Source organism: Lissotriton vulgaris, chromosome 5 (genome assembly GCF_964263255.1).
Source record: "Lissotriton vulgaris chromosome 5, aLisVul1.2, whole genome shotgun sequence".
NCBI classification, from domain to species: domain Eukaryota; kingdom Metazoa; phylum Chordata; class Amphibia; order Caudata; family Salamandridae; genus Lissotriton; species Lissotriton vulgaris.
The window spans coordinates 598,821,474-598,846,794 of NC_141693.1; the positions used below are offsets into that span (position 1 = coordinate 598,821,474).

The following is a 25,321-nucleotide window of genomic DNA, read 5'->3' on the forward strand; positions in this document are numbered from 1 at the left end:
TAATTTAAGAATCCAGCAGGACACAGAAGTAGAAGTTAATCATGAAGTTTAATCCAGCATAAGGATCCCATCCAACAGGCTACAACAGAAACTGTAACTGAATCAGTTTTCCTTCAAAGCTGTAGCAGAACACCATGACCTAACATTATGACATATACAATGTTCCACCATGACCTACTATCATGATATGTACAGTGTTCCACCACCACCATCATGACATACTTACAATTCCAAAGATACACATGAGAAAACCAATTTGATAAGCATATCACACATAGCATTACATAGCACAACAAGTTAAAAATCAGAACATATAAAATGCATCCACAAGATTAGATAAAAGAATACAAATAACATCAATAAATTACTTAAGAAGGTCTCATTACAATGACCATAATTAAACAATTTCATTAAGCCTTTTAGATCTTATCGACCAAGCCCAACTTAGAAATTTTGACATACCACACACGAACAAGGGCCGGGTGTCGGACGTCAAGATTCGCAGGGCGACTATGTGGTGTCTGGTGCCCAACTCTCTACACAATGGTTTTAGCCACCTAGATCTCGGGGATTTATAAGCGGGGCATTCAAATAGGAAGTGGGCAACAGACTCGACCCTAGATGCGCAAAATGAACAAAAAGGTGAGGTTTGGGCTGGGATTTTCCAGCGGGCAGTCAATTCACCCACTGGGAGCGTACCTACTCTGAACTTAAAGTACAGAGCCTTATCTATAGATTTTGAAATTATATCAAGGTAGGGTTCACGGAGGGGTATGTCCTTAATCCTAAGGAACTCACTAGTTGCTCTGCATTGTTTGGGGTCAATGCTACTCTTTTCCGATACCCAGTTCCAGTAAATATTCCTAAGGACAGCTTTAGGGGGGGCAGATCTAGTAAGCCAAGCTTCCCCGAGCCCCAGCTCCCCAAGCAGGGATTTAATGTCCCTGAGCCACCTAATTTTGGACCAACCAGGCAATGATAATATTTCCGACAGACCTTCCGCATAGCTAGTGAGTTCGGGAACCCTTCACATTGGGGCCCAGAGTAGTAAAGACGCAGCTTTGCCTGGTCTTTAATTGAGCAGCATCCCATATTGAGTAGTAGTGGTAGCGTTGGGTGCTTTGTGGGAGAGCCATCAGGTCTTTCAAGAATTTATTCTCGGAACAAGACAGGTGATCAGTGTTAAAGGATCCCCAGAGCTCTGCCCCATAGAGTGCTGCACTAACACCTCTCGCCTTATATATGTCTAACACAGGTGCAATGGGTTTAAAAGAGGACAACCTCTGTTCTTGCAGGAGAGCCCCCAGAACCCTTTTGTGGCTTAGCAGCTTCTTCTGGAGATGAGAGTTCCACCGCATAGCGTCGGTTAGACGGATACCTAAATAGTCAAATTCCCTAACCCTTTCCAGGATCACCTGGTTTAGGACAGGAGGTCGTCCAAGCTTTTTCAGGGGGTTAAGTACCAAATGTTTTGTCTTTTCTGTGTTGATTTTAAGCCCCCTACTTGTGCAGAAAGATTGGAAACTGTCCAGGAGGCTCTGTAAACCCACAGGGGATTTAGAGATCAGGAGGGTATCATCAGCGAATCGGAGAGTTGGAATTCTCTTGCCCGTCAGGGATGGTGCATCAGATGGACTTTCAAGAGGTGCTCCACCACTCCGTTCACATACAATGAGAACAGAGTGGGGGCAAGAACACATCCCTGATGGGCGCCCCTATTTACTTGGATTCTGGCGGTCTTCTGACCCTGCTTACCCCACCTGACCTGCGCGAAGTTGTGGAGCTTCACCAGTAGAGACAATAAATAAGCGGGCATCCCCAAGTCAGACAGTACCTCCCACAGGCGATCCCGGAGCACCAGGTAAAAGGCAGTCTTTAGGTCAATAAAGGCGAGATAAAGACTGCCTTTGCCTAGTACGACCACCTTCCAGTATAAGAGCAGCAATTTAAATGACTGCTCAATGGTCCCGGTACCTGACCTGAAGCCTGCATGGAAGTCAGAGAGGATTTTGTTGTCATCTGCCCACTGGAGCACTCTCCCAAGAACCACCTTTCCTGCAACCTTCTAGGTTGAATCAATTAGACTTATCGGACGATAATTAGCTGGGTCGTCCCGACCCCCCTTTTTGAAGATCGGGACGACCTCAGCTCCCCTCCAGGAGTCTGGGATTACTGCACCGTGATAAGTAGCATTAAGCAAGGATGAAATGAGCCTCCCCCATTCTTTCAGATTGAGGCGAAGCAGATCCCCAGGTAGGCCATCTGGGCCTGCTGCTTTGTTTGGGACTAGAGATTTGATCTCATTCTCCACTTCCTTAGCTGTAAAGGAAAGATCTTCACTCATCCTGGAGGGGCCCAATGGTGATAAGTTGATCGTCCCCTGGCTTACAACCAAATTGGTAGTGTAGAAGAGAGAGAAGTAATTAAACCATACCTCCTCAGAGATGTTACATGTTATGAGGGTATCAGCAGGCCTATTCCTAGCCCTTACTAGATCCCAGAAGCCCCTGGAGTCCCTCCCTGCACTAGCTTCCTTCAAGTCACGCCAGAACAGGTCCTCCCACTCCTTCTTCGCTTCACTGATAGAGTGCTTATACTCCTTCCTAGCTACTCGAATCAACTCAGGTCCACTAAGTTTAACAGCTTTCAATAGTGCTCTTTTCGTCTGGCGACATTTTTTGGAATACCACCCCGGATTGCCCTTGGGTCTCCGACACTCCCTTCCAGGGAGTCCCCGACTGTCTGTTAGAAATAGCTTTTCCAGGCCATTGATGGTATCACAAAAGAGCAACAATACCCCGAGGGGATCCAAGCGGGTGGAGTCCAGCCTAGACAAGGCCTTTCCCAAAAGTGCCCCTATAATAATAACCTTCTCCACATCCAGGGCAACCTTACACCATTTGAGGTACCTCCCACAATTTGAGGGATAAACTTCTCCGGTTAGCCGCAGCATAGAGGGTTCCTGCAGACCATTTGAGGGCGACCACATGGGGTGGAAGATCAAAGATAATGGATTATGGTCACTGTCCGTAGTGGACAGAACCTCCAAATCACGCATAAGGCCCCAGAGCTTGAAATCGAGTAGGATGTAATCTATCCTCGACGTATGGTCTACCCTGTTAAACGTGTGTGCGGGATGGCCCATTTTGACAACCTCTTTATAGGCAAAATTGATAAAGGTGGAATACCCCTCCTGGCGTCCTCATCTGAGATACCCAAGATGTCATCTGCCGCAAGGGGCTCGAAGGTACAATTTAGATACCCGGCAACAATGACATACCTGTCAGTACTACACTGGCTAAGTTCCTCATCAAGCCCAGTTATGGTTGTAGATGGTGAGCCACCTTTGGTACCTGTGGCATAAATGTTGAATATCTCCAGAGTACACCCTCTCTGGGGCCCCCAAACTGATAATCTTAATAAGTCGGGAGAGTCAATTTCCCTGCACCTAATATGGCAGCCCAGGGAGATACTGACCCAGATAAGGAGGCCTCCAGAGGAGCGACCTCTCCCGGTAGGAGGGGAGATTGCAAGAACAAAATATGTGGTATATCCAACCTTGTGACAAGGCTCCAAACACCAGGTCTCTTGTAAGATACATATCCCAAAAGATTCAATAAAGATGTTCCAGCCTGGGAGATCTAATTTTTTAGAAATACCCGCTATGTTCCAGCTAACAATCCTCACGTCACTGTTTGCTATAGCTTGCTCTATTGGAGACAGCGTCGTGGACATTCTAGGCCGGGGTCTGGTCTCGAGTGGAATACCTTCAGACACAACCAGCCTACAATTACTCTCAGGTTGGGAACAAACAAGTGCAAGCTTGTTCACGGGTCTTAAGAAAGGTGAGGGAGGGAACTCGGGGAGATAAAGAGGCCCATGTAATGCACCATGCTCAAACACCTTACAGCACCCAGACGTGTCGGCTACAACAGGTACCTTCTTGTCAGGGGTATGAAAGCCAATTCAACAACCCCACCCCGACCTGTTGGGTCCAAGGCCTCTGAATGGGAAGTAAGACCTGAGTGAGTGAAGGTCATGGGAGTAAAACCCTGCCCCCCCCCCCCCCAGGTATGGTAGTTAACATTTTGTGGAGTTACTGGGTAAGAATGGAAGTAGCTAAGATCATGAGTGCTAATTCCTTTGCTATCTTGGCTACATTGTTGGTTACAGATAAACCTTGCTACCCTAACATCCCTGAAATTAACCAAGATGCAATCACCCAACGTGTCCTTAGTCCTATTTCCTACCCAACTGGCCAGTCTAACATGAAGGTCCTGCCCATCAAATGAACTAGGCAAAGGTATGTTTTCTGTAACCAGAACATAGTTTTGTTTTTGAGTTCGTCGTACGACTCATATTTGCCCACCTTCTGCTGTGGGACCCCGGTAAGCACCACTATGTAAGTCTGACAATCGGGGTGTAGGTTAATGGGGGGGGGGTGGATTTCTCCCTTCTCGACCTGGGCGGGCACCTTGTTTTGTCTACATATGACTTTACATCACTCTTCTAATTAAAGCACCACTCAGCCCTTTCACAATGTTACTATCATCCACACTGTGCACATGCACATAGATATGTATACAGACCTATTTCCAATCACAGAATGTCCCATATACGCTTAAAAGTGGAAGCATAAGCCGTTTGTCTGTGATCCATGGAGATTCTGTTATCAGCACTTCTCCCTTTTTCCACAAGAGCAGTTCAAACATGAATGGGAAAAATATCCTAGTTTGCAAATGTTTTCTATATAATTATGACTCCGACATAGTTGCCACATAATCTGCTACATTATCTGACAATTTTAACTATTATTTTTTTTTAGCTCAAAGGGATCAAAAGTTACTAAAAAATGTGAGTTGTGCTGCTACGAAGTGGACGGCCCTTTGCAAAGGTTGACTGCTTTTTTTGTATGTTACACTGGCACTAATAAGGCGAAATCCTTTCAGAGAATGTTAGCATGTGTAAAAATGTAAAACTAATAAAGTGTCAGAAAATATACTGGATTAAGTTGCAGCCTTTATTTGCTGCATAATTTAGTCTACACTCCAGTGGAATTTTGTCCTTTTTTGCTGCATAATTCCAGTGCCCCAAAAACAGCCAGCACATCTTAAAAGTGCTTGTGCATGAAGCAGAGAGAATGTGAAGTTTGTGAACTTAGTTTAGTGTGAGTGCAAATCCTGTATTGCCAATCACTGGTGAGTTCCAGCTACTACTGCTGAAACAAGGCCAATAGCGATACCAATGGGTGAGGCAGGCTGGCCTCAAGGGCAGGGCCAGCTTTAGGGCTGGAGGTGCCCTGTACAACAGTGTTTGTTGGTGCCCACCAATGACCACCTCCGCCACAGAGTCCCTCAATTCCACCCTTTAACAGTGCCCCTCAAGTCTCCATAAGCATACTCTCTCTCAGATGCATTTAATTTGATTTACAGCGCCACTCAATCCAGTGTAGGCTTTCAGAGCACTTTACATCACACAGACTACACAGAGGCAATCAATTATACATGTGTAAATCACTGTATAGGAAATGGTACATAAGACAAAGGACTAAAAGGTGTAGAAGTCACATGCCAACTATACTAGTGGGCAGAATAGTTTCATATTGATTTTTCTGGACAAATACAAATTCAGAATTTAAAACAAAACACCATTGTTTGGGGTTCTCTTTAATAATCAGAATTGATTTCTATCCAAATGAACACTTTTTGCAACATTAGGATAATCAAAGACTGGGGGAAAAAAAGGTAATGCTCTAATTTGTACCTTGCAGTTTGTTTGCAGCTCTTAGATGACAATAGATCACTGTTCTATGTTAGGATTTTAACTTCTAAACTACAAGCAACCAAAGATCTGTCTTTCAAAATCAGTAACCCCCTGACCAATTTACATTATTTGCACTTTGTGATCTGCATAGTACATGTTCTTTGCAGTAGGTGCATTAACTTTCTGAGCAACATTTCCATGAACCAAAACTTCCACTAGACAAAACTCAGATCTCTCTCTAGGAAGAACATTAATCAACGTAGTTATGATAACATTTCAATTGTTGCCAAAAATTGCTGGAGGCCAGGAGGGAGGCAGCAAGCACTTTTAAAACCATAATATACTTGCCACCCAAAGTCAGCGCCCGGTGCAAACACACTGGTCGCACCGCCCTAGAACTGGCACTTCTCAAGGGTCCTGTGACCTTAGTGACAGAGTCACTGTTGCTCTAGGGTGTGCTGCTTCATAAGCCTGCCCGCAAGACTAGAGGTGAACTTCAGTATGGATTGTGGTGGACAGGCCTCCAAGGTTAATCCACACTTGCCCCACTAGTGTAAACCTGCTGGTGCTAAGACACCGGGCTTCTATGGCCTTGCGGGGCCTTCTTAGGCCTAGCATGGGAATGTGCTCCCTCAGGAGAGTGGTCTGGGAGACTGGTCATGAAGGCTGAACCTGTTTCCTCAGTTCTAAATGCACAAGCTCTGACCATACTGCCACATCCTCTCCCCCACTGAACACCATACTGCCCCACTGAGAGAAACTCGTACTGCCTTCATCTACAACCTAACTGTGCCTCACTATAAATACCTGGATGTGACTCTGTTCAAATTAGGTACTAGACAAGAGCAATATATGCTGCCTAAAAACGGAACAACATCCGGAAAAAAGCAAACACCCGTAGGTGGGGAATGCAAGATTAAGTAAAGCATGTTGTAAAATGTAAGCTGGAACAACATGGATAACTTAAAGCATTTACACTCACTATTCAGAAATCAGTGTGTGATTGTGCCTGAAGAGTTGAGGACATGACTACAGCACCTGGTAGGGACCTGCTTCAATGTCCATTGCGTATAGCCTTACAAAATGCAAGCAGTATGGATTAAAAAGACCACATCCATGACCACCGAGCCGCGGTACGCATTTTGTTTTCCAATCCACCCATCAATCCGGCATTGCAGTATCTCCAGGAGTCTTGCACTTCCTCATTGAAGGAATACTGCTGTTCAAAGAAAATATAAAACAAAAGTAGCACTTCACTGGCAAACTCTGTATAGTGGCGCTAATGTGCCTGGATGTGAATAAAATCAATCTGGCCCCTTTGTGAATACTGTCTTGCTTTATTTAGTTATTTATTTCTTTTTCATTGTTGAACCTTTTATTTCTCTCACTCCTGAGGCTGTACTTTGGAATAAAATTAAGTCAGAAAAAGACATTTGCAGCAAAAGTATTTTCCGTTTTAGGATCCGTTTTCCAGTGAAACAAATAAACGAAAGGAGGAAAGAGAGGGTGAGAAGTAGGCCAGCCCAGCCACCACATCACTCCCTGCAACAAGTGACATAACAACAAACTTAAGTCACTGCTCTGCTGAACCGGGCCAGGGCCTAGGCCCTCCATGCCCCTTCCTTAGGCCCTGGCCCTTTTGCTTTTGATTCTGGCCCCGGCCCAGGTGCAACGGGCCACCTGCCCCAGACAGCGCCACCACTGTCAGCAGTCACCCATACATCATATCTGGCCACGGCCAGGAACAAATAGCACTCACCTGCAGACAGGGGAAATTAAAGCACGGGTGCCATTCTCTTTCCCTGTTCCTGACTGTCTCCCTCTGGCCTCTGAATGCCTGCCTCGACCTCGCCTCAGAGTCACGTCACGTCACCCGACCATGATGATGTTGTAGACGTGCGCAGCATGACAGATCAGGTGTAAGTTATAATGAGTAGGGGGGTTTGGCTGGTCATAATAGCCTAGTAGTATGCCTGTACTCGTATCGGAGCACCGTAGCAGAGAATCCTTGTCCTGCTCACACCAAGCCTTAGTCAGACAGGCGTAAGCACTGTGTTCTGTTGTTGGGGCCGATCTGGACCGACCGTGACTCACGAGTCACGGTCAGTCCAAATCGGCCCCAACAACAGAACAGGCCCCCTATTACAAAATTGGCCCCCACCCCATCCAGCCTACCGGGGGATTGCCGGGTGCCCGGAATGACCAGTCCGTGCCTGGACTGTATGCTTCTAACGCATGCTGTACGCTGGATATTAGACACTTTTTGCCTACCATTTACTGTGCTGCAGCTCATGCTATATTCTTCTCTGCAGCAGCAAATCCAATTCAGCAGGAAATCCATTTGCCTGCAACCAACCACGCCACACCCTCTTCAGCAGAGCCTGCTGCTTTGCGCCACTGAGGAAATAATAATAATAATAATAAAGAAATGTATAAAGCGCCTGGTAACGCCTTATCGGTGCGTCCCCGCGCTAGAGTAAGTGGGAGAGGCAGATGCACCAAACCTAGAGTAACGTCAAGAAAATCTATTAATGTAAGAACAGGTAAGTTTTAAGATCCCTCAAAACCTCATCTGAGTTCCAGAAAAGTTCCTTAGTCTGAACATAGAAACTTTCACCAGACCATGCCAGAGTATGTATCCAATCGACTTTAAGGGCTGTTTGGGTATGAAAACAAAACTTTTCCTGTTCAGAGCTTTCCTGCCTTCTACAACGTTTTCACCAAAACCTCAGAGTTTGGCTCCCATTGTCTTCGAGACCAGCTTCAGCCACAGCCTGCTGCTTTGCCCTGATGAAGACTTTTTGTTTTAAGGTTATTTTTTCTGACTGGCATAATCCTATTCCTTGTATCTGACCCACACTCCATTGTGGTCAACCTTAAAACGCAACCTTGTCCAGGTGAAGTGCAACCAGATGTTTGCAGTTGTAAAAAAACTTTAAAAATCCATACTCATGTTCTACTTATTTGATTATTCTCATCAATATCCTTTAAAGTATGTTTCTGAATTAAGCTTCTGTTCTCAGTGCTATAGCTACCAGTGTTTGAGCTTAGCTAATTTAGTAGGTTTAGTGGATGACCTTGAAAAGGATTGAAGTTATTATTTGAGATGAGTACTCAGCCCTCCTCAACTTATACCCCAATTTATTACACCCGTACTGTATGCTGCCATTGGTGGGTCCCGGGGTCACTGCTCTACTAGATTCAACCTAGCCTGGCTGATGAGGGGTGATACCTGAAACAGGTCTTAGGATGCTTGTTTAAGGTCGATGAAGGACCTCGCTTGCCTGATCGGGTTGACGTCGTCCCATGAGGAGCAGGGTCAAGACTGATTTGCATATGGCTGGGTCCTAACTGGGGTGGTGTGCTGAGCAAAAAAACAATGGATTAAACCCAGATCTGTTGATTGGGGTTGAGTGTTTGCATTGCTCAGCATTCCATCCTTCATCTGTTCTTTTTGCTTTTGTTGTCCTAAGTGGGAAAATTATGCCAAGACATGGATCCCTTGCTCACTGGGCCACTGGATTCAAGCTAGCCTGGCTGTGTTATATTCTCGAGTTAGGCCCATGTAGCGAAGCAGCTAATTTTTTACATTGTCATCACAAATGACATTTCATCTGCGACCTTTGGCACACATTTGCACGCACAACAATATTGGATTAGTTTCTCCATAACTAATCTAGTTTTTACATGTAGCTTCGCCCAACATTATCACAACGTCGTGAACATCATATACAAGGTCTCGTTTTAAACTACAAACAAATGTCATCACTATCTCCCTCCACAGGGTGACAGGGCTAATTATATATCCACAACGTAACTGATGTATGCGTTCATCGCAAGGCTGCTTTATATTATAAAAGATGTGCATCCCAATAGATTAGTAGAGGAGGCACTCCCGCTGACACCGAGGATCTTTACATGCTGTGAAATCACCATGCAGTGGTCTGGCATCTCGAGAGCAGTGTCTAGTTTGTGACCAAGAAGGGGGTCCTTCACTCTATCACATCAGGTAATGGGGTTGGATTCTCTCTTGGTGGGATTCTTGCACACACTCTAGGTACTCTTAGAGCAGGGTCTGCATAGTAGGAGTATGCTAGATTACTGTCTTCTTTACATGCCTGTATATATACATTGTTTTAGCACTACAGTAGCACTATATCTACTATTTACGCTGTAGGTGCCTGTAATTATATTTATCTGCTTATGACTACTAATCATTACTGCACAACTTATTTTTTTATGCAAGAATAACGTTGGTTCAATAAATATTATTGAAAAAGTCCCACTGTTTATTCTCTGTATATTTCTCTGAGAATAAGTAAGAATGGGGAACTAGGCGAAAGGTACTGTACTGTTTCTGTGATCGTTGAGGGTCAGGGTTGTCATGTTCAGTGGTTGCCAGAAACTATTCGCTCCCTGGTAAGTTAAGGGGGCTTACATTGGCACTGTAAACTAGCTGGTCTACAGGCCAACATATCCTGCGGGGGTGTCTGGAATTAGTCTTGACACTAAACCCTTAGAAAATGTTGTCCCATCCAGGTGCAGTTCCTACAGATTTGTAGAAACTACATGACATGGCGCCACAGTTTGTTAGGCTCTTAGTTTATGGTACAATTTGAGTAGTTCAGTCTTGCTTTCTAATAGACCTCTACTAACATTTTAAGCGGAGACGTCTGTAGTGGGAAGGGAAACAAATCTGCCTCAGCTGAGTAGGCATACCCTATGTATTGGCTGTAGGTTATTCAAGCTTGGAGGATAAAAGGTTCCCACACTGTGCACACCATATCTCTATAACAAAGTGGCTAAATATTACTGCTTTAACAATGGGCAAACAACTAGATGAGGATGTTGGAGAACAGTTAATTGGAATGAATATTTCAGAAAATTGCAGACAGGCGGTTACCATGAAATTATTACAGCACAGCCTCCTGGCAACGGATGGTGAAGTTACCTTAGTGGTTGAGGCACACAAAGCATTAAGAATAGATGTTTTCTATTCTTGGGTTATATTCTGGCCTGTAAATGCACACACAAGGATATTTCTTGAATACATTGAAGATGAACCACCTGATGAGTATTTCCCATACGTGGACTTAGAAGTACCATTAACTTACTAAGAGCATATTAATTGGTTTAACCAAACCCTAACCCATACCACAGACCATCTGAGACTTGGTCCGCACAGCAGAGAAGAAGCAACTTGGCAGGTCTTAGCATCATACACACTGCATCCTGACATTGCTGCTTTAACATCAGCAGGAATACACAGACTTTACAGAGATATAGTAAAAATGTACAGGAATCTAACACAATACGTAATGAGAACATTGACAGTTCAACCTATGTGGGCTGCTCAGGCTATACAAGCACACACACCTACTGCAGGCATTTGCCCTCAAACACTAAACGCCATTATGGGAAAGGTTCTCACCAGCCGGAGCAAATCCTTTTCTGAATAGCACAAAAAACAGCATAGCTTGAAGCCGGTTTTCCCCATACGTGGCCACAGGAAAAACATAGAATACAGAAAATGTCTTTGCGGATGGGGATGGCTCCCCAGTTAGAAAATTGTGCCACCTGGGGTACAATCATCGCTGCCATATACACCAGAACACATGGTACCCCTTCAATAGCAGTCATACCAGATGTACTGAAACCGATTCAGTCTGAGTACAGGGCAGAGCCTGCCTTAGATCTGGGAATTAAACTGATGGGAAATGTTCCCAGGTATCTTCCATTATGTTGAATAACATAAGAGGGGAGGCAGCAGTGGTGGCTACACGCCAACACCTGAGGGAATTCACTCCTGCATTATTTGGTCCAAAGCGGCTTGTAGGAGACGCACACCGGTATAAGGTATAGTCAATGTCTATATGGGTGGGTGGTGCCTGTGGAGTAACTCCCCCTGTACTTGGGGAGAAACGATACTTTGAATTGCACTGTTTCCCTCGAGATCAGTGTCTCTCCAAGGCACTCTAGGAAATCATTCAATAATTTGTTCAAAACAGGTAGTAAAGATTCTCTTGTAAGGTTGATATCATTCTTTGTTTATTATTTTAGTTGTACATTCATCACATTATTGTTTTCATAATGTTCAGGCAAGTGGCCCGTTGGCTCAATGCATTTTGGGCTTTGCCCTTCCTCAGGGGCTGTGTAGTTTTCTGAAATTGACGAAGTACAATATCAAGTCAAATGTTCATTCAAAATACATGTGGAAAACAAGTTAATCAAAGTATAACACATTTGTTATCATGCATAAGGGTGAGGGGGGGAGATTTCAGAGTAAAGCATCGTGTATAACACGTGTTTTCGTCATGCATGTCGGACTGTGGGGGTGAATAAATCACGGGGGTGGCACTGAAGTAATACAATGCGTGTACTGAAAGTGTCAACAATTCGTTAAACTATAGGAATGGGGCTGTGAGGGTTTAGTAGCGGTACCGATCGTGTACTCGTGCTTCCGTCTTAACTGTGAAAAATATGCAGCGTTTGCTGTATAGCGATTCTAACCTGATTCAAATGTGAATCTTGTTCTTTGGGCGGGTTGCTACGAGGCTGCAAGAGAAGTTAAGACTAAGTTAAGTAAGCGGGTCAAAGCAGTGGTATATTCGCAGTTATGTCCAAAAGGACCTTTATTCTCCATTACAAAAATTGTGGCTTACCGCAAAGTGAAAGACAATTTTAAGTTCCGCGCTCATAAATTCGAAAACTTCAAAATTCTGACGATGTTCGTGCGTTTGGATGTCGTGCTCTAAATGGGTATGGGATGTCATGTGACGAGAGTAATGTCTTCCGCGCTCCGATTGGCTGAGTTGCCATCGCTTGTGTTCGCAAGAGTGCTCGAGCAAAAAATATTAGCTTGCCTGAACATTATGAAAACAATAATGTGATGAATTTACAACTAAAATAATAAACAAAGAATGATATGAACCTTACAAGAGAATCTTTACTACCTTTTTTGAACAAATTATTGAATGATTTCCTAGAGTGCCCTGGAGGGACACTGATCTCGAGGGAAACAGTGCATTTAAAAAAAAACTAAGGAATTCACTCCTGCACAGCTGGAGCAGTTATTACCTAAGATTATTGAAGATACATATGCCTCTCTGGGCAGAGATAATCTGGGAGCCAAACCTTTGACACCAATAGTTAAGAGTAGATCTGAAAGAGATAACTTTAAGCAAGGACCCGATTACTCAAGCAAGAAATTGAATAATAAACAAAAAAATAAACATAATCATGGGGTGTTTCTCCTCAATAGGAATACACCGAACACAAATACAATTTATGAAATTGTGAAAATATTAGAAAGCCTGATAGGTATCAGGATACTGATACACCTTCATCTCGTACCTTTCAGGAGACATCTGAAAAGCGATCTGAGAGAGGTGATCGATCAGACTACAGATCAGAAGAGCAATTTAAGCCAAAAAGGGAAGCACATCACACTTTGGACTACATCATTAAACATGAAGATAAACAGAAGACTTCAAAACCTCAATTTAAAAAGAAGAAGGTATCCAAGATTAACGTTAGACATGTCCAGGATACTGAGGACCCTGCTTCTCAAAGGGGAATGGGCAGCGTGGCAGAAGTCACAATAGCTTGCCAGAACCTGATGGATTATGTGGGGGTGGTAGCGCTGAGTGAACATTCTCCCAGTTCTACAAAACCTGCTGAGCTGCCCGGATTAGACCGGACGGCATCTGCCCTTTTCGTCCATTACGATGATTTCTCATCAGATCCAAGTGAACCTGTGCTGCCAACACCACCTCTCCCTTTCAAGATTCAAGTTTATGCTTTCTATCTTTGGCTGAAAGATACTTACATCATTGCTCGCTGGCTACATCTATGGATTACAATTGTCTTACTTTTCCTGGTACTTTGGATTGGTATAGTGACTGTCTTTTTCCTACTTCTAAATGGACACTTTCACCCAGAACGCTCCACAGCACAACTGGTGAACTTGATTCTTAAACCGCATGCATCATCACACCGTGAACTAAGAGACTTGTCCCTGATGAACAGTACTGGGGTTCCATTTCCTGAAGGAATTGTATGGGACAGGGTGTTGTATAATGTACATGGTCCTACTGAACTTTGAAAATTCCGTATTTGTTCAAAATTTCTTTAAATTACATCAACACCTCTAGTACCTTCTCTGATGATTGGGACATTGAAACTGCGTATAATTTGCTTTCAAATTCAGAGCAATCTGCTGCATTTTCAAATGATGAATTATATGAGGATGTGAGTAATTTTGGGGACATGTTCTGTTACCAGCATTATGGTAACCATTATTTACATAAAGCCAGTATCCCACACGCTGTTTATAATTACACACATTTGGAACACTACCCAACACCGCCAAAAGGTAGCTAAAAGACCTTTGCACAGAAGATTGCTGATTTTTCAGGTTTTGAAACATCAGACCCAGCCTCATATTATTATAGGCTTGCACCTACACCCTCAAAGAAAAATATGCTAACAAACACCAAACTGATATACTCTGCTTCCTTTATTTCCCAACTGTCTATTCAGGGTTTTGACTTTTGAAAAGACACAATAGACACACAGTCTATCTGGGGGACAAAGGATTGGCATTATTTAGAGTATGCCTCATACCACATCAAATATGTTCCTGAACAAAATAGTGCAATAAACGTCTTGTATGGGTATAGTCAAAACAAAAGATTTTAACGCACTATGTATCATTCTCTCATTTTGAGAATTGGCAGCACATTACACACTTTAGTGACGATACACTAGAAACCATGACACAAAATTGTTCTTTCAATTCATGAGAACTGGATTGGAAGGGTTGGTTGGTTTGGCCTGTGAACACAAACGGGTGTCAATCTAGATTCTTCTGTAACACTGAAGGGTGTAGGATCGATAGGCCTGATCAACGATATGTACAGCCAGAACACTCAGGGTGGTGATACCATATAGACTTGGGAAGCTATGCAAAGATTAGCTAGAAACCTCAAAACTTTCCCATGTTCCCATGTGAAACAAGCTTGTCCCTTCTTTCGAATGAGATGGATCCCATGGGTTTTTTACTAGTTCCATGGAACCTGCGTCAAAAGCGATTTTTGTTTGAAATACTCAAAGAGCTGTGGAAGATTTCTCAACAGAAAACTGCTGAGAGATTGCTTAAGATTGATAGTGTTAATTTAGAAAAGGCTTTGGCTATGGTTGGCAATTGTATAACCACTTTATCATCTAGAATATATTCACTGGGCAAAAAAGTGTCTTCCACAATTGACATAATACAAGACATGTCTATCTTACAATATGGACAGTCACAATTACGGCCAATAGTAGTACTGAGCTAAATATTACAGACATTACGTTCTGGCCATGTTCCATGATATTATGTCAAAAGTATGAATCTGTTTTTAACATATGATCTAACAGAAAGACAGATAACAATGGCACGTAGGGATGCAAAATATACCATGTTGCACTTAGGAAATTAGAACAATTACCTTTCACTTTGGCTGAAACACCAACCACTGACTCGATAATCTATAGGTATATCACCCTACCGGTCACGACCTTTCAATTCCAATATTGTCTCCAATACCAACAGGTAGGCAGATATGAAGCGCTCGGGGAAGGATATGTGCACAAGTTTTGGGAATTACCGTTTCGGTTTAGATGCAGAAATGGGGTCACAGATAGTTTTCTTAGTGACTCCGACTGTGAGAGGCCTTAAGCGGCTCCTTGGTTTGCAAGGATATTTCTCTTCATGGGGCATGCAAAGCTCCAATGGCAACCTTGTCTTGTTATCTGAAGGATTTCCCAGCTGCTGTGATTCATTCTGTATTCAGGCTGCTTTTGAATGGGAGCTATTTGATTCTGAATGATCAAGGTTGCTGTGCAATGGAAGAGGGCAACTCTTATCTCGTGATGGATAATTCCATAGTCACTTGTTCTACACAAGTACTGTTTCCATCTGCTGGCACAGTTAGGGAGGCAGCTCTATGGCCTTCAATAATTGTTTCCAACATATAGTTGGACTCCCTAAGCAAACTAAAAGTCATGCTTTTACAGAAGGATGTGGCCTTAACTTCTGCCAAAGAGATGGTAAATCTCCAGGTTGCAAGGTCCTCGTCTGAGATACACACACTACTCCACACTAACTTACCACTGCATTTTGGGGAGCTAGTCCATTGTTTCTTAAATATGTCTGATACAGAAGGAATAGCGTACTTTTTTATATGTATCCGTTCTGGTTTGATTAGCACTTTTCAGAGGATATTCGGAGTTATACCATCTTTCATACACTCTGTGTTGGGAAGCATTTTTGGAGGGCTCCAGCTTGTCCTGCTACTTGTGAAGGGAATACTGATTTTATTTCTATCTCCTCCACAGTGAACATCCCAGTTCAACTCGGAATGAAGACAGCACTACTATTGCTGCGTTGTCGTGAGCGTATGATACACTGCTTTGGCACACCTCAGCTTCAAGAACCAAATGAGCATTAGTTTTTCTCAGTCAGGCTGGTCTTGCTTAACTGCATACAACCTGTCTGCCCCTGCTTGCTTTACAGCTATGCATGCATCCTGGATATATGTCTCAGATCAGAATTGGTTGCGCCACCAGACACTGAAGTACTGCTGGAGCCCTTAAAGGCCCATGAGTGTTGCTGTCCCCAGCATATTCCATTGATGATGATTGCAACCTGGGATGCTTCAGCTCCTAATGATGTGAACATCAGCTCTGCAGAAAACTTGTGGAATACAACACCTCCCTCAGCGGCTGCTGTTGGAACTGGAGGAAATCACCTGTGCTCCATAAACATGCTATGGGGTGCACCTCTGGGAACGTCTGCGGATGCGGACAACAGCAAAGTTGTTTCTACCACTCAGAACACATAAAGGATTGGCCTTTTCTATGCAGGAACAATTGGGTCTCTTTTCAAAAGAAAATGTACCACACTGTTTTTTTTTCTAGGCACCATGGCTTTCTGAGCGCTTGGGATCACAAATAATATGATAACTTTTAAGACTGTTAATATATATTTTATTGGGAAGCCCACTTTTAGATACTTTTAAAAGTAGTTTTAAAAGGTTTTTAGATTTGTCTGCTGGCTTTTTAGATAGCTTTTTAGATATTGACCCTTAGTAGGAGGAGTGGGTGTTATATTCTCAAGTTAGGCCCATGTAGCGAAGCAGCTAATTTCTTACATTGTCCTCACAAATATCATTTCAGCTGGGACTTTTGGCAAACATTTCATAAGTCGGAACCTTGTCTGCCGTTCCAGGGAGGACCTGGCTTGGCAGGTTGGGCTGGACTGTTCCCATGAAGTGCAAGGTCAAGACTGATTTGCAGATGGCTGGGTCCAAACTGGGGTGACATAGTGGGCAATAAAACAATGGATTAAACCCAGATCTGTTGACTGGGGGTGCATGTTTGCATTGTTCAGCATTCCATCCATCATCTGTTCTTTTTGAGGTTGAAGTTTCTCCTTCCTAGCTTGTAAGCTCTGGAATACCATGACTTTTTCTTTGAGACTCCAATCAAATAAGACACATCCTGGGAAATTGCCAAAAACCTGGATTTTTACCATCTATATTAGGTAGATGTTCTGGCCTACTCATTGGACGCAAGCACCAAGACGCCTCAGCATTTCTGCGCTATGTAAAACATTTACTTACTTACTTACTTACCACAGTAATCTGTGAGATTCCATATTACAAAATATGTCTCTATAGGCATCAATTCAGTAAAAAACAATACACCCTTAGATGCCTATTGACATGTGCCTTTCACCATAAATATAACAAGCATACTGCAATTATTGTAACTTTAAATAATAAATAAAACAGGTCTATTGCTTTGATCTTTGAATTTGCACCTTGGCCAATACAGCCCTGCTGTATGGTGCATACGCTTTCCTAGAAGGAAAAATGTGCAATACAAGCATTCGCTTTTCATTGGTAAAACACATCTTCTGCCCATTCAAATGGCACACACAATGCACTCAACATTAGGGTGCAGTCAAAGCCCATCTCTCAGCACAGCTTCTGAATGCATATTTTCTATTGCTCACATAAGGTCTGGCAACAGTTGGCAGTCAAGACAGATTTAGACAACTATCCATTAATTTACAAATGCAACCAGTCATATATAGTAGGTAAGTAGTAACATGTACATAGAAATCCCACCAGCAGAAATGATGTAAACGCTGCTAGTTCTCAGGATACACTGACCCAATTTGTCAAGCACAGGATTTTAGTATTGAAACCATGTCAACTACACAACCTACCTCGGATCAAGTGATCCACAAACATACTGGAAACACTTAGAGGTACTCAAGAGGAGTAACAACAATAAAATGAAGTCTGTTACAGCTTTTCACTTGATATTATCAGTTCACAATGTTAGAATACATAGTGAAATCAGAAAGTTCTGGAAATTTGGAATGTGGTTGGGGCAATGGATTTTTGTGCCATAGTAAATGGTTTAATTCCGTGTACCTATCTTTGTGTTATCAGAGAACCTTAGGAGCAAGTTATTCCAGACATATTTCAGATATCACAAAGAGCAATCACAGTGAAGTGTTTTGGACGTTGATGGGTTGCAATGAGTACCATTGAGATGGATAATAAAAACACCCATTCCAAACAGCAAAATGGTGGTAGCAAATACTATATTGCTAATAATACTATTTGTACTGATATTACACTGAATACTACCGATAATAATAATAATACAAACAATAAAGTTGATAATAATATTACTATCAATAGCTCTCATATTACTTCGTCTACTACTACTACTACTACTAGTATAGCTGCTACTAGATCTGCTACCACTACTACAAATAATAATCAGGGTCACTGCAACTACGCAGCAGGATAGTGCTAAATTATGTGGCCGGGTTGAGCAAATTATGCAGCAAGAAAAGGCAAATTATGCGGCATAGGCCGGCACATTTTATAATAAAATTAAATCTTTATTAAACTTGGTAACACTGTATGGGCATTGGTTGCACCTCATTAGTACCAGTACCAGTTTAAAACTCAAATATAGCTTTTAGGCAACAGAAAGATGATCAGTCCAGCTTTGCAAAGGACCTGCCACCGCACAGCAACCCACATATGTTGTTGCAGTTTTATTAACTTTTGAACCATTTGAGCTAGAAACAATTTCTTTTTGTTAAAATCTGCAGATTATGCGGTAGATGATGGATCATGTGGCAAACGAGACGAATCTATAATAATGTGAAAGTCGCAGTGGCCTCACAATCGCATAATTGCTGTGGCTCTGATTATAATATTATAAATAATCTTTATATTTAAGTGATAATTGGCTATTAAATATCAACATCAACCATTTTTGGCTTGCTAATGCACAGACCATTCTGAAAAGCAGATGCTGTTCCACCTACAACTGAAGCAATAATGTGGATACATTTTCCTGTTCTTTTCTAGCATACTACTGTTTTACAACTTGTATAGGGCACTTGTGTTTCAGTTCAACAAAGGCTAATAAACATAGACCCCTTTTCAATTTATTTTCCTTTTCAAAGGCAGTTTTCATGGATCTGTAAAGGTAATGTTTCCTTGTAATATCATATCAATGTCTAGATCCAACAATGTTCACCCTGCTGTATTTTAATATGTCTACATAGACAAGGTGCTCAAGCAACCCTAAAGCAGTTGTGTCCCAGGGACCACTGCCTGCCCTTAAAAAATGCAACAGAAAAGTTTAATTTTTCTTTTTTAAATGCATCCTGTTTTCTTTAAAAAAAAAAACAGGGTGCATTAAAAAAAACTGCTTTATTTAAGGAGGCAGTCAAAAACATGGTGGTCTGATAACCCCAACAGGCCATCATCCCTGCGAGTGCTAACCATTCCCAATGGGATCGCAAATTTACCTTTCCTCATGAATATTAATGAAGCATACAATTTACGACCCCATTGGTAATCGTAAACAGTGTCTGAGACACTGTGGTACATTCACTTTTGCGAGTTGCAAATTGCGAGTCCCAATTCAACACAATTTGCGATGCGCCAAAGTGAATGATAGTACATCTGGGGGCATATTATCAAGGGGGTTTATCTCCGCTTTTTTGGCTTTAAAAGCCAAGAAAGCGGAGATAAAATTATCTCCCTATTACCTAGCTGTCGCTAACACCAGTTAGCGACAGCTAGTAGGAGATAGCGACCATCTTGGGCCCCACTTTGCATGTCAGTGATATTTATCACTAATGACATGCAAAGTGGGCGTGCCAAGATGTTAGAGACTGGAAACAGTCGCTAACATCGCTATCTCCTATTACCAACTTTTGGAGATATTCGCGCTAAGCGCGAATATCTCCAAAAGCTAACACCTGCCCTGAGCAGTTCTTAGCCATGTTATCCAATGGGAGGTGGATAACATGGCTAAGAGCATTAGCTCGGTAATGCATGAATATCGCTGACCTTTCAGCGATATTCATGCATTGCGGCGATTTTTATCGCATTTGCGATAAACCTTGGTAATACCAAGGTTTATTTGCGGTAAATATCGCTGCAGCTCAGCGGTAAATTTTTGTCTCTAACCAAGCAATAGCGATAATTATCGCTATTGCTTGGTAATATGCCCCATGGTTCTTAGGCTCCATAACAAACTATCAGCCCCAACAAGTGACATCCTAGAGCAGGTTGTGAAGCAAGGTTGTTGATCTTCAAGTTTACTTATTCTACGTTAAAGATATGACCACAAGTGGAATGTCACTAAAGAAGTGCCGCTGTGAAGACCATCAGCAAAGATAATTGTATTTTCACTTTTGCTCCTGTAGAAAATACCTTTGTCTGCTTCATACGGCCTCCATAATAGAGTTCAGGTGCATGTATGTTGTTTTTTTTATTTAAGATGTTGTGTAACACTGCAAACTATTAGTAGTACCTACATCGGTGTAGTGATAAAATGAAATATGAAGTTGACTACAAGACCCAACAATATATTAGGGTATGTCTTAGACCTGACACCTGCCCTTCTGTATGAAGAAGGAAGACTACGTCTGCTTGCCTTTGATCCCCAGAAGCAATTCCAAGGGTCAGTGGACTGACCTCTTGTTTGAGCTACAGTGACACAGCAAGGTTCCAAAGGTCTTGCCTGTAACTGCCAGTTGACCATAACCAACTGAGCCCTCCCTGAGCCCTGCTGCTGGCCTCTGGTGTAGCAAGTCAAGATCCCCAAAAGGTGCCCCAGGTCCTGGACCATTGGCTGGGTTCGGAGTGTCCAACTTCAAAACTTCAATGACTGAACTACCGGTGAATATTCAGACGTTGTGGGCTCTACGCTACTGTGAGCAGACTCTTTACATCAAGAACGACCGCCCACATCTCCTGCCAATGCAGAACCCCAATGGCGACCTGGTCTTTGCATCAACAGTGACCGTTCCTGTGTCCTGCCATCTTGAAGCTTCGGACGTTACCTTATTTTCACACCCATAATTATCACCTTGCGGATCCCACCAACACAAAGCACAGGCTGAGATTTTTCATTTAGACTTGGACTGTCTGAGAAGCTAAACTTTTCACCAGGACAAACCTGGTCTCTGTGCTCCACCTGCACTCATTTTTGGTGGACCTTAATTTGTGACTTTGACCAGGTCCAGTGTGACCAGATGACAGTGATTGACACTTTGTGCATTTTTTTGATATTTTCAACGGAAACTTAAAAAAATTAGTAAACTTGGTTCTACTGGTTACATTTTTATTATTTTGGTGTCATTTTATTTGTTTTAAATTTACTCTATTTACCTAAATTGGCTTGGGAATTTTCTTGTGTTGTGTTTTCACTTTATTACTGTTTAAGTGCTGCATAAATACTTTGCAAATTGCCTCTAGGTCAATCCTGAATGCTATTGTGCCAAGCTACCAGAGGATTATGCACAGGTTTAGTCGTTGACTTTTGTGATTCGCTCTGCCAAGGATTGTGTTTATTACCTGAGTGCGTCTCTCAATTCTCTGAACTAGTAATCCACTTTCTTACAGAATGCTTATAGCGTGATGAAGACATCTTTGAGAGACATCAGTCGAGCCTGAGAATTGACTGCAGTGGACAGAAAGTCGGTGTCAGGTTTCTAATCAACAGATCAGGGTCACAGAAGTAGGCAGGGTGGCAAGCTAACTGGCTAAATGTGTCTCTCTAAACAAACTGACTTCAGATTATTTTACATGCAACAAAGTTACCTATGCTAATATTGATTTTTTTACCTCTTTATAGCTGTGAAAATGGAGTCAAGCAGGATCTGCCATGAAGAAGGAAACCAATGAGGAGCTGTAGATGAGCATATAGACAGTGTCCCTGTATCAGTTCTTTCCAGCTGGCCATGAGACATCATGCCACCTTGCTGCTGCCCGAGACAATATTTAATTTTATGTCAACACCCGGAGGCCATTATTTTGTAGTAACTCCTTTATAGCTGCCAACAGCCACTTCAAAGCAAAAACAATGTAGAACACAGAAACATTGCAAAGATAATAAAGCACCTTGTAACCAGTCCTCATCCTTCTTTTATTGCTGCTGCTCACTCAGATACGTTCCTGAGTGTCGGCGTGGTTTCATTTGTCTGCCGGTTGCAGTAACTGATCTGTTTTTGTGTTAACTTCATGATTATACTTGATGAAGTGTGTTGAGGAAGATTCACAAATTGATAATTATTTACAATATCTGGGAAGTGGGCCACCTCAACTGTGGAACAGTCTAGATTCATGGGTGTTTGACTGAGAGGCCCATGTGTAAATTGGCTGCTTCCTTTGGTGAGGGGGTCATTTCGGCTGCAAACTAAGTCCATATGATACAGAACAGAATGGTGCCAAGGGCACACATGGTGAGCAAGAAAGGCCCAGAGAAAGGAAAATAGATAAAGTTAAAGATTCATGAGCACAAACCGTTATTTGTGATGATTCCAACTGAAGTTCAGAGATAGATATAAGTTGCTCATCTAACTTAGATTCAAATGACATCGACCAAAGTAACAGGTTCCCTAAAGAACACGACATGGTTATGAATAATGATATCCTGACTGATCCTTTGGGGACAGCACATGTTTGATCCTTTACTTATTTAGCATCCTCTCTCTACTGAGAGGTCACCTACAGAGCACATGGTAGAATACGTTCACTATTGGGTCAGACAGGGGATTCCCAAGGACGTTTGACTCAGAAGGCATTCAGAATGCTTTCGGCTTCTATTGGAAATAGAGTTAGATACAAAAATCCTGGCATTTATAGGTAAGGGTGGCCAAGACCCAAGAAAAGGTCTTGATAAGGATCTGAGATCATATCAGTACAGGTTGTTGGAGGTTGTGGGTCCACCGACTAAAATCTTTTTACAGAAAGGCATATATCTATAACAAAAGGATTAATGCAGAAGAATTATGCCAATGGATCCAACGAGCGGTATGCATATTAGGCAATGCATAACCGCCCTTTCTAATGAAAGAAAGAAAAGCATTTTGCTTAAAATCGACCCTAAATTGGTAGATCTGGCCAATAAGGAGGAAGGGCCTTCTGCAAATGGTTTGTTTTTTAGCGATGCCTTTATCAAAGATTTGTCAAGAATTATCAGAGCATTTTTTTACTTACAGAAATCACAAAGGTATATTAAGCAAGTGTTTAGTGATCGTATTTTTGAGTGGTCAGGATGATGAGGGGTTGGTTCCCCACAGAGGACGATACATTACCAGAGGCTCCTTTTCCAGAGGAATTAGAACCTTTTAGGGCCAACATACCTATCAAAGTGTGAAGTTTTTACCCACAGACACAGAGAGCTCAGGAAGGAAGTACCCTTGGTGAGAGGCTGGCCAGATGATCTTCAGGTCAGTGTAGACCTTTTTGTTATCCCCTTAAAATTGGGTGGCAGACTTGCCCAGTTTTATCAGAAGTACATCCAGATAATGAAGGATCCTTGGGTTTTAGAAACTGTTTGTGGATTTTGGCTAGAGTTTGTTGAAGAACAAGTTCAACTAGGACTTCCAAATAGATTGGTTTTCTCAACAGAGCAGATGAGGTTGATAGATTTAGAGGTTATGGATTTGATTTAAAAAGGGACAGTTGTGTAGGAAAATGATCAAATAAAAGGATTCATAAACAATATATTTCTGAGGGGAAAGAAGAACAAAGGAATGAGACCACTAATAAACTTGAGGGAGCTAAACAATTGGGTGGTTTACCACCACTTTAAGAAGGAAGATATGCATTTATTAAGAGATGTTTTGCTGAAGGGAGATTGGATGACCAAGTTGTATCTTAAAGATGCTTACCTGACAGTTCCAATTTGGGAGGGTCATCAGGGATTCATAAGATTTTATTGGAAAGAGAAGGTTTGAAAGTGTGTGTGTCTATTGTACGGGCTCTTGTCAGCACCTTGGTGCTTCACAAAGGTTCTTTGTCTGGATACATCCTATCTGAGAGAGAGAGGTATTGGAATCATATGATGGCATATTTTTTATGGATTAAGAAAGAGAGATGTTGAAGGCTCACACTGACATGGCAGTAAAGTTAATGGAAGATTTTCGGTCTGTGGTAAAGGGGAAGAAGTCAGAATTAATGTCGGGTCAGCAGACTCAATTTCTTGGTTTTGTGGTAGATACAGTGGATGGAATTTTGAGATTACTAAAAGGCAAGTTTAAAATAATAAGGAGAGAGATAAGGAGGATCCTTGAGTTGTATCATATTTTGTTGAAGATAATAGCCCCCCATAATGGGGATAGTCATGTACAATTCAGACTCTTTTCCATGTCCCTTGCAGTATTAGACCTTAAAGAGATTGAAGGTGAAAACATAAGGAGTGAATTGAGGTATTTTTCAAATGTTTTTTTCAACTTTGGAAGCAAGGAAGGAATTGACAACGTGGTTAAGGAACATGAAAGTCTGGAATGGGCTTGTGATTTATAGCAAAAATCCAAATTTGATTATAGAATCAAATGCGAGCTTGGAAGGTTGGGGTGCAAGTTGTGGATTGTCAAGAACGGCATGGGCATTGGGCAGATCAGGAAAAAAGTCAGCATATAAATTGTTTAGAATTGTCAACAGGTTCTTTTGCTATAATGTGTTTTGTGGATGAAACTGTCAGGTGTTCAGTTTTGTTCAGGATGGAAAATGTGTCAGTGATAAGCCATGTGAGCAGGTTGGGGGATCACGTTCATAGGGCCTGCAAATTTGGCAAAAATGTTTTGGGAATATTGTTTGGAAAGAGATCAGAGTGTTCAATCAGAGCAGATTCCAGGGTTGAAGAACACAGCAGGAGATTCATTTCTAAGGACCTTTCATGATTCAAGTGACTGAATGTTTGGAGAGGAAATCTTTCTGGGAACTTAACAGGTTGTGTGGACCATTCCAGGTAGAACTGTTTCTGAACAGACTGAATGCTCAGGTGGACAGATTTTTTAGCTGGTGACCAGACCCAGCTCCTCAGGGATATATACTTTTCTTCAGGATTTGAGAGGGCTTTAACTTTATTTGTGTCATCTATTCGCAATGATTGGACAAGTGACAGGGATGATTCGCAGATGGAGTGAGACAGTTCTGGTAGTCACTCTTCTATTGAG

General features: G+C 42.3%; 1 protein-coding gene across 1 annotated transcript in view; it reads left to right on the forward strand.

The window, feature by feature from the left end:
* The window catches only part of LOC147711300 (SPARC-like protein 1), a 703,822-nt gene extending 681,570 nt beyond the window's left edge, over positions 1-22,252 (forward strand). Inside the window, exon 9 of the mRNA XM_086920139.1 lies at positions 21,994-22,252. Coding sequence (XP_086776265.1) covers positions 21,994-22,043 — 50 coding nt within the window. The 3' untranslated portion in view covers positions 22,044-22,252. The remainder of the gene's footprint in view (positions 1-21,993) is intronic.
* Positions 22,253-25,321: the final 3,069 nt, after the last annotated feature.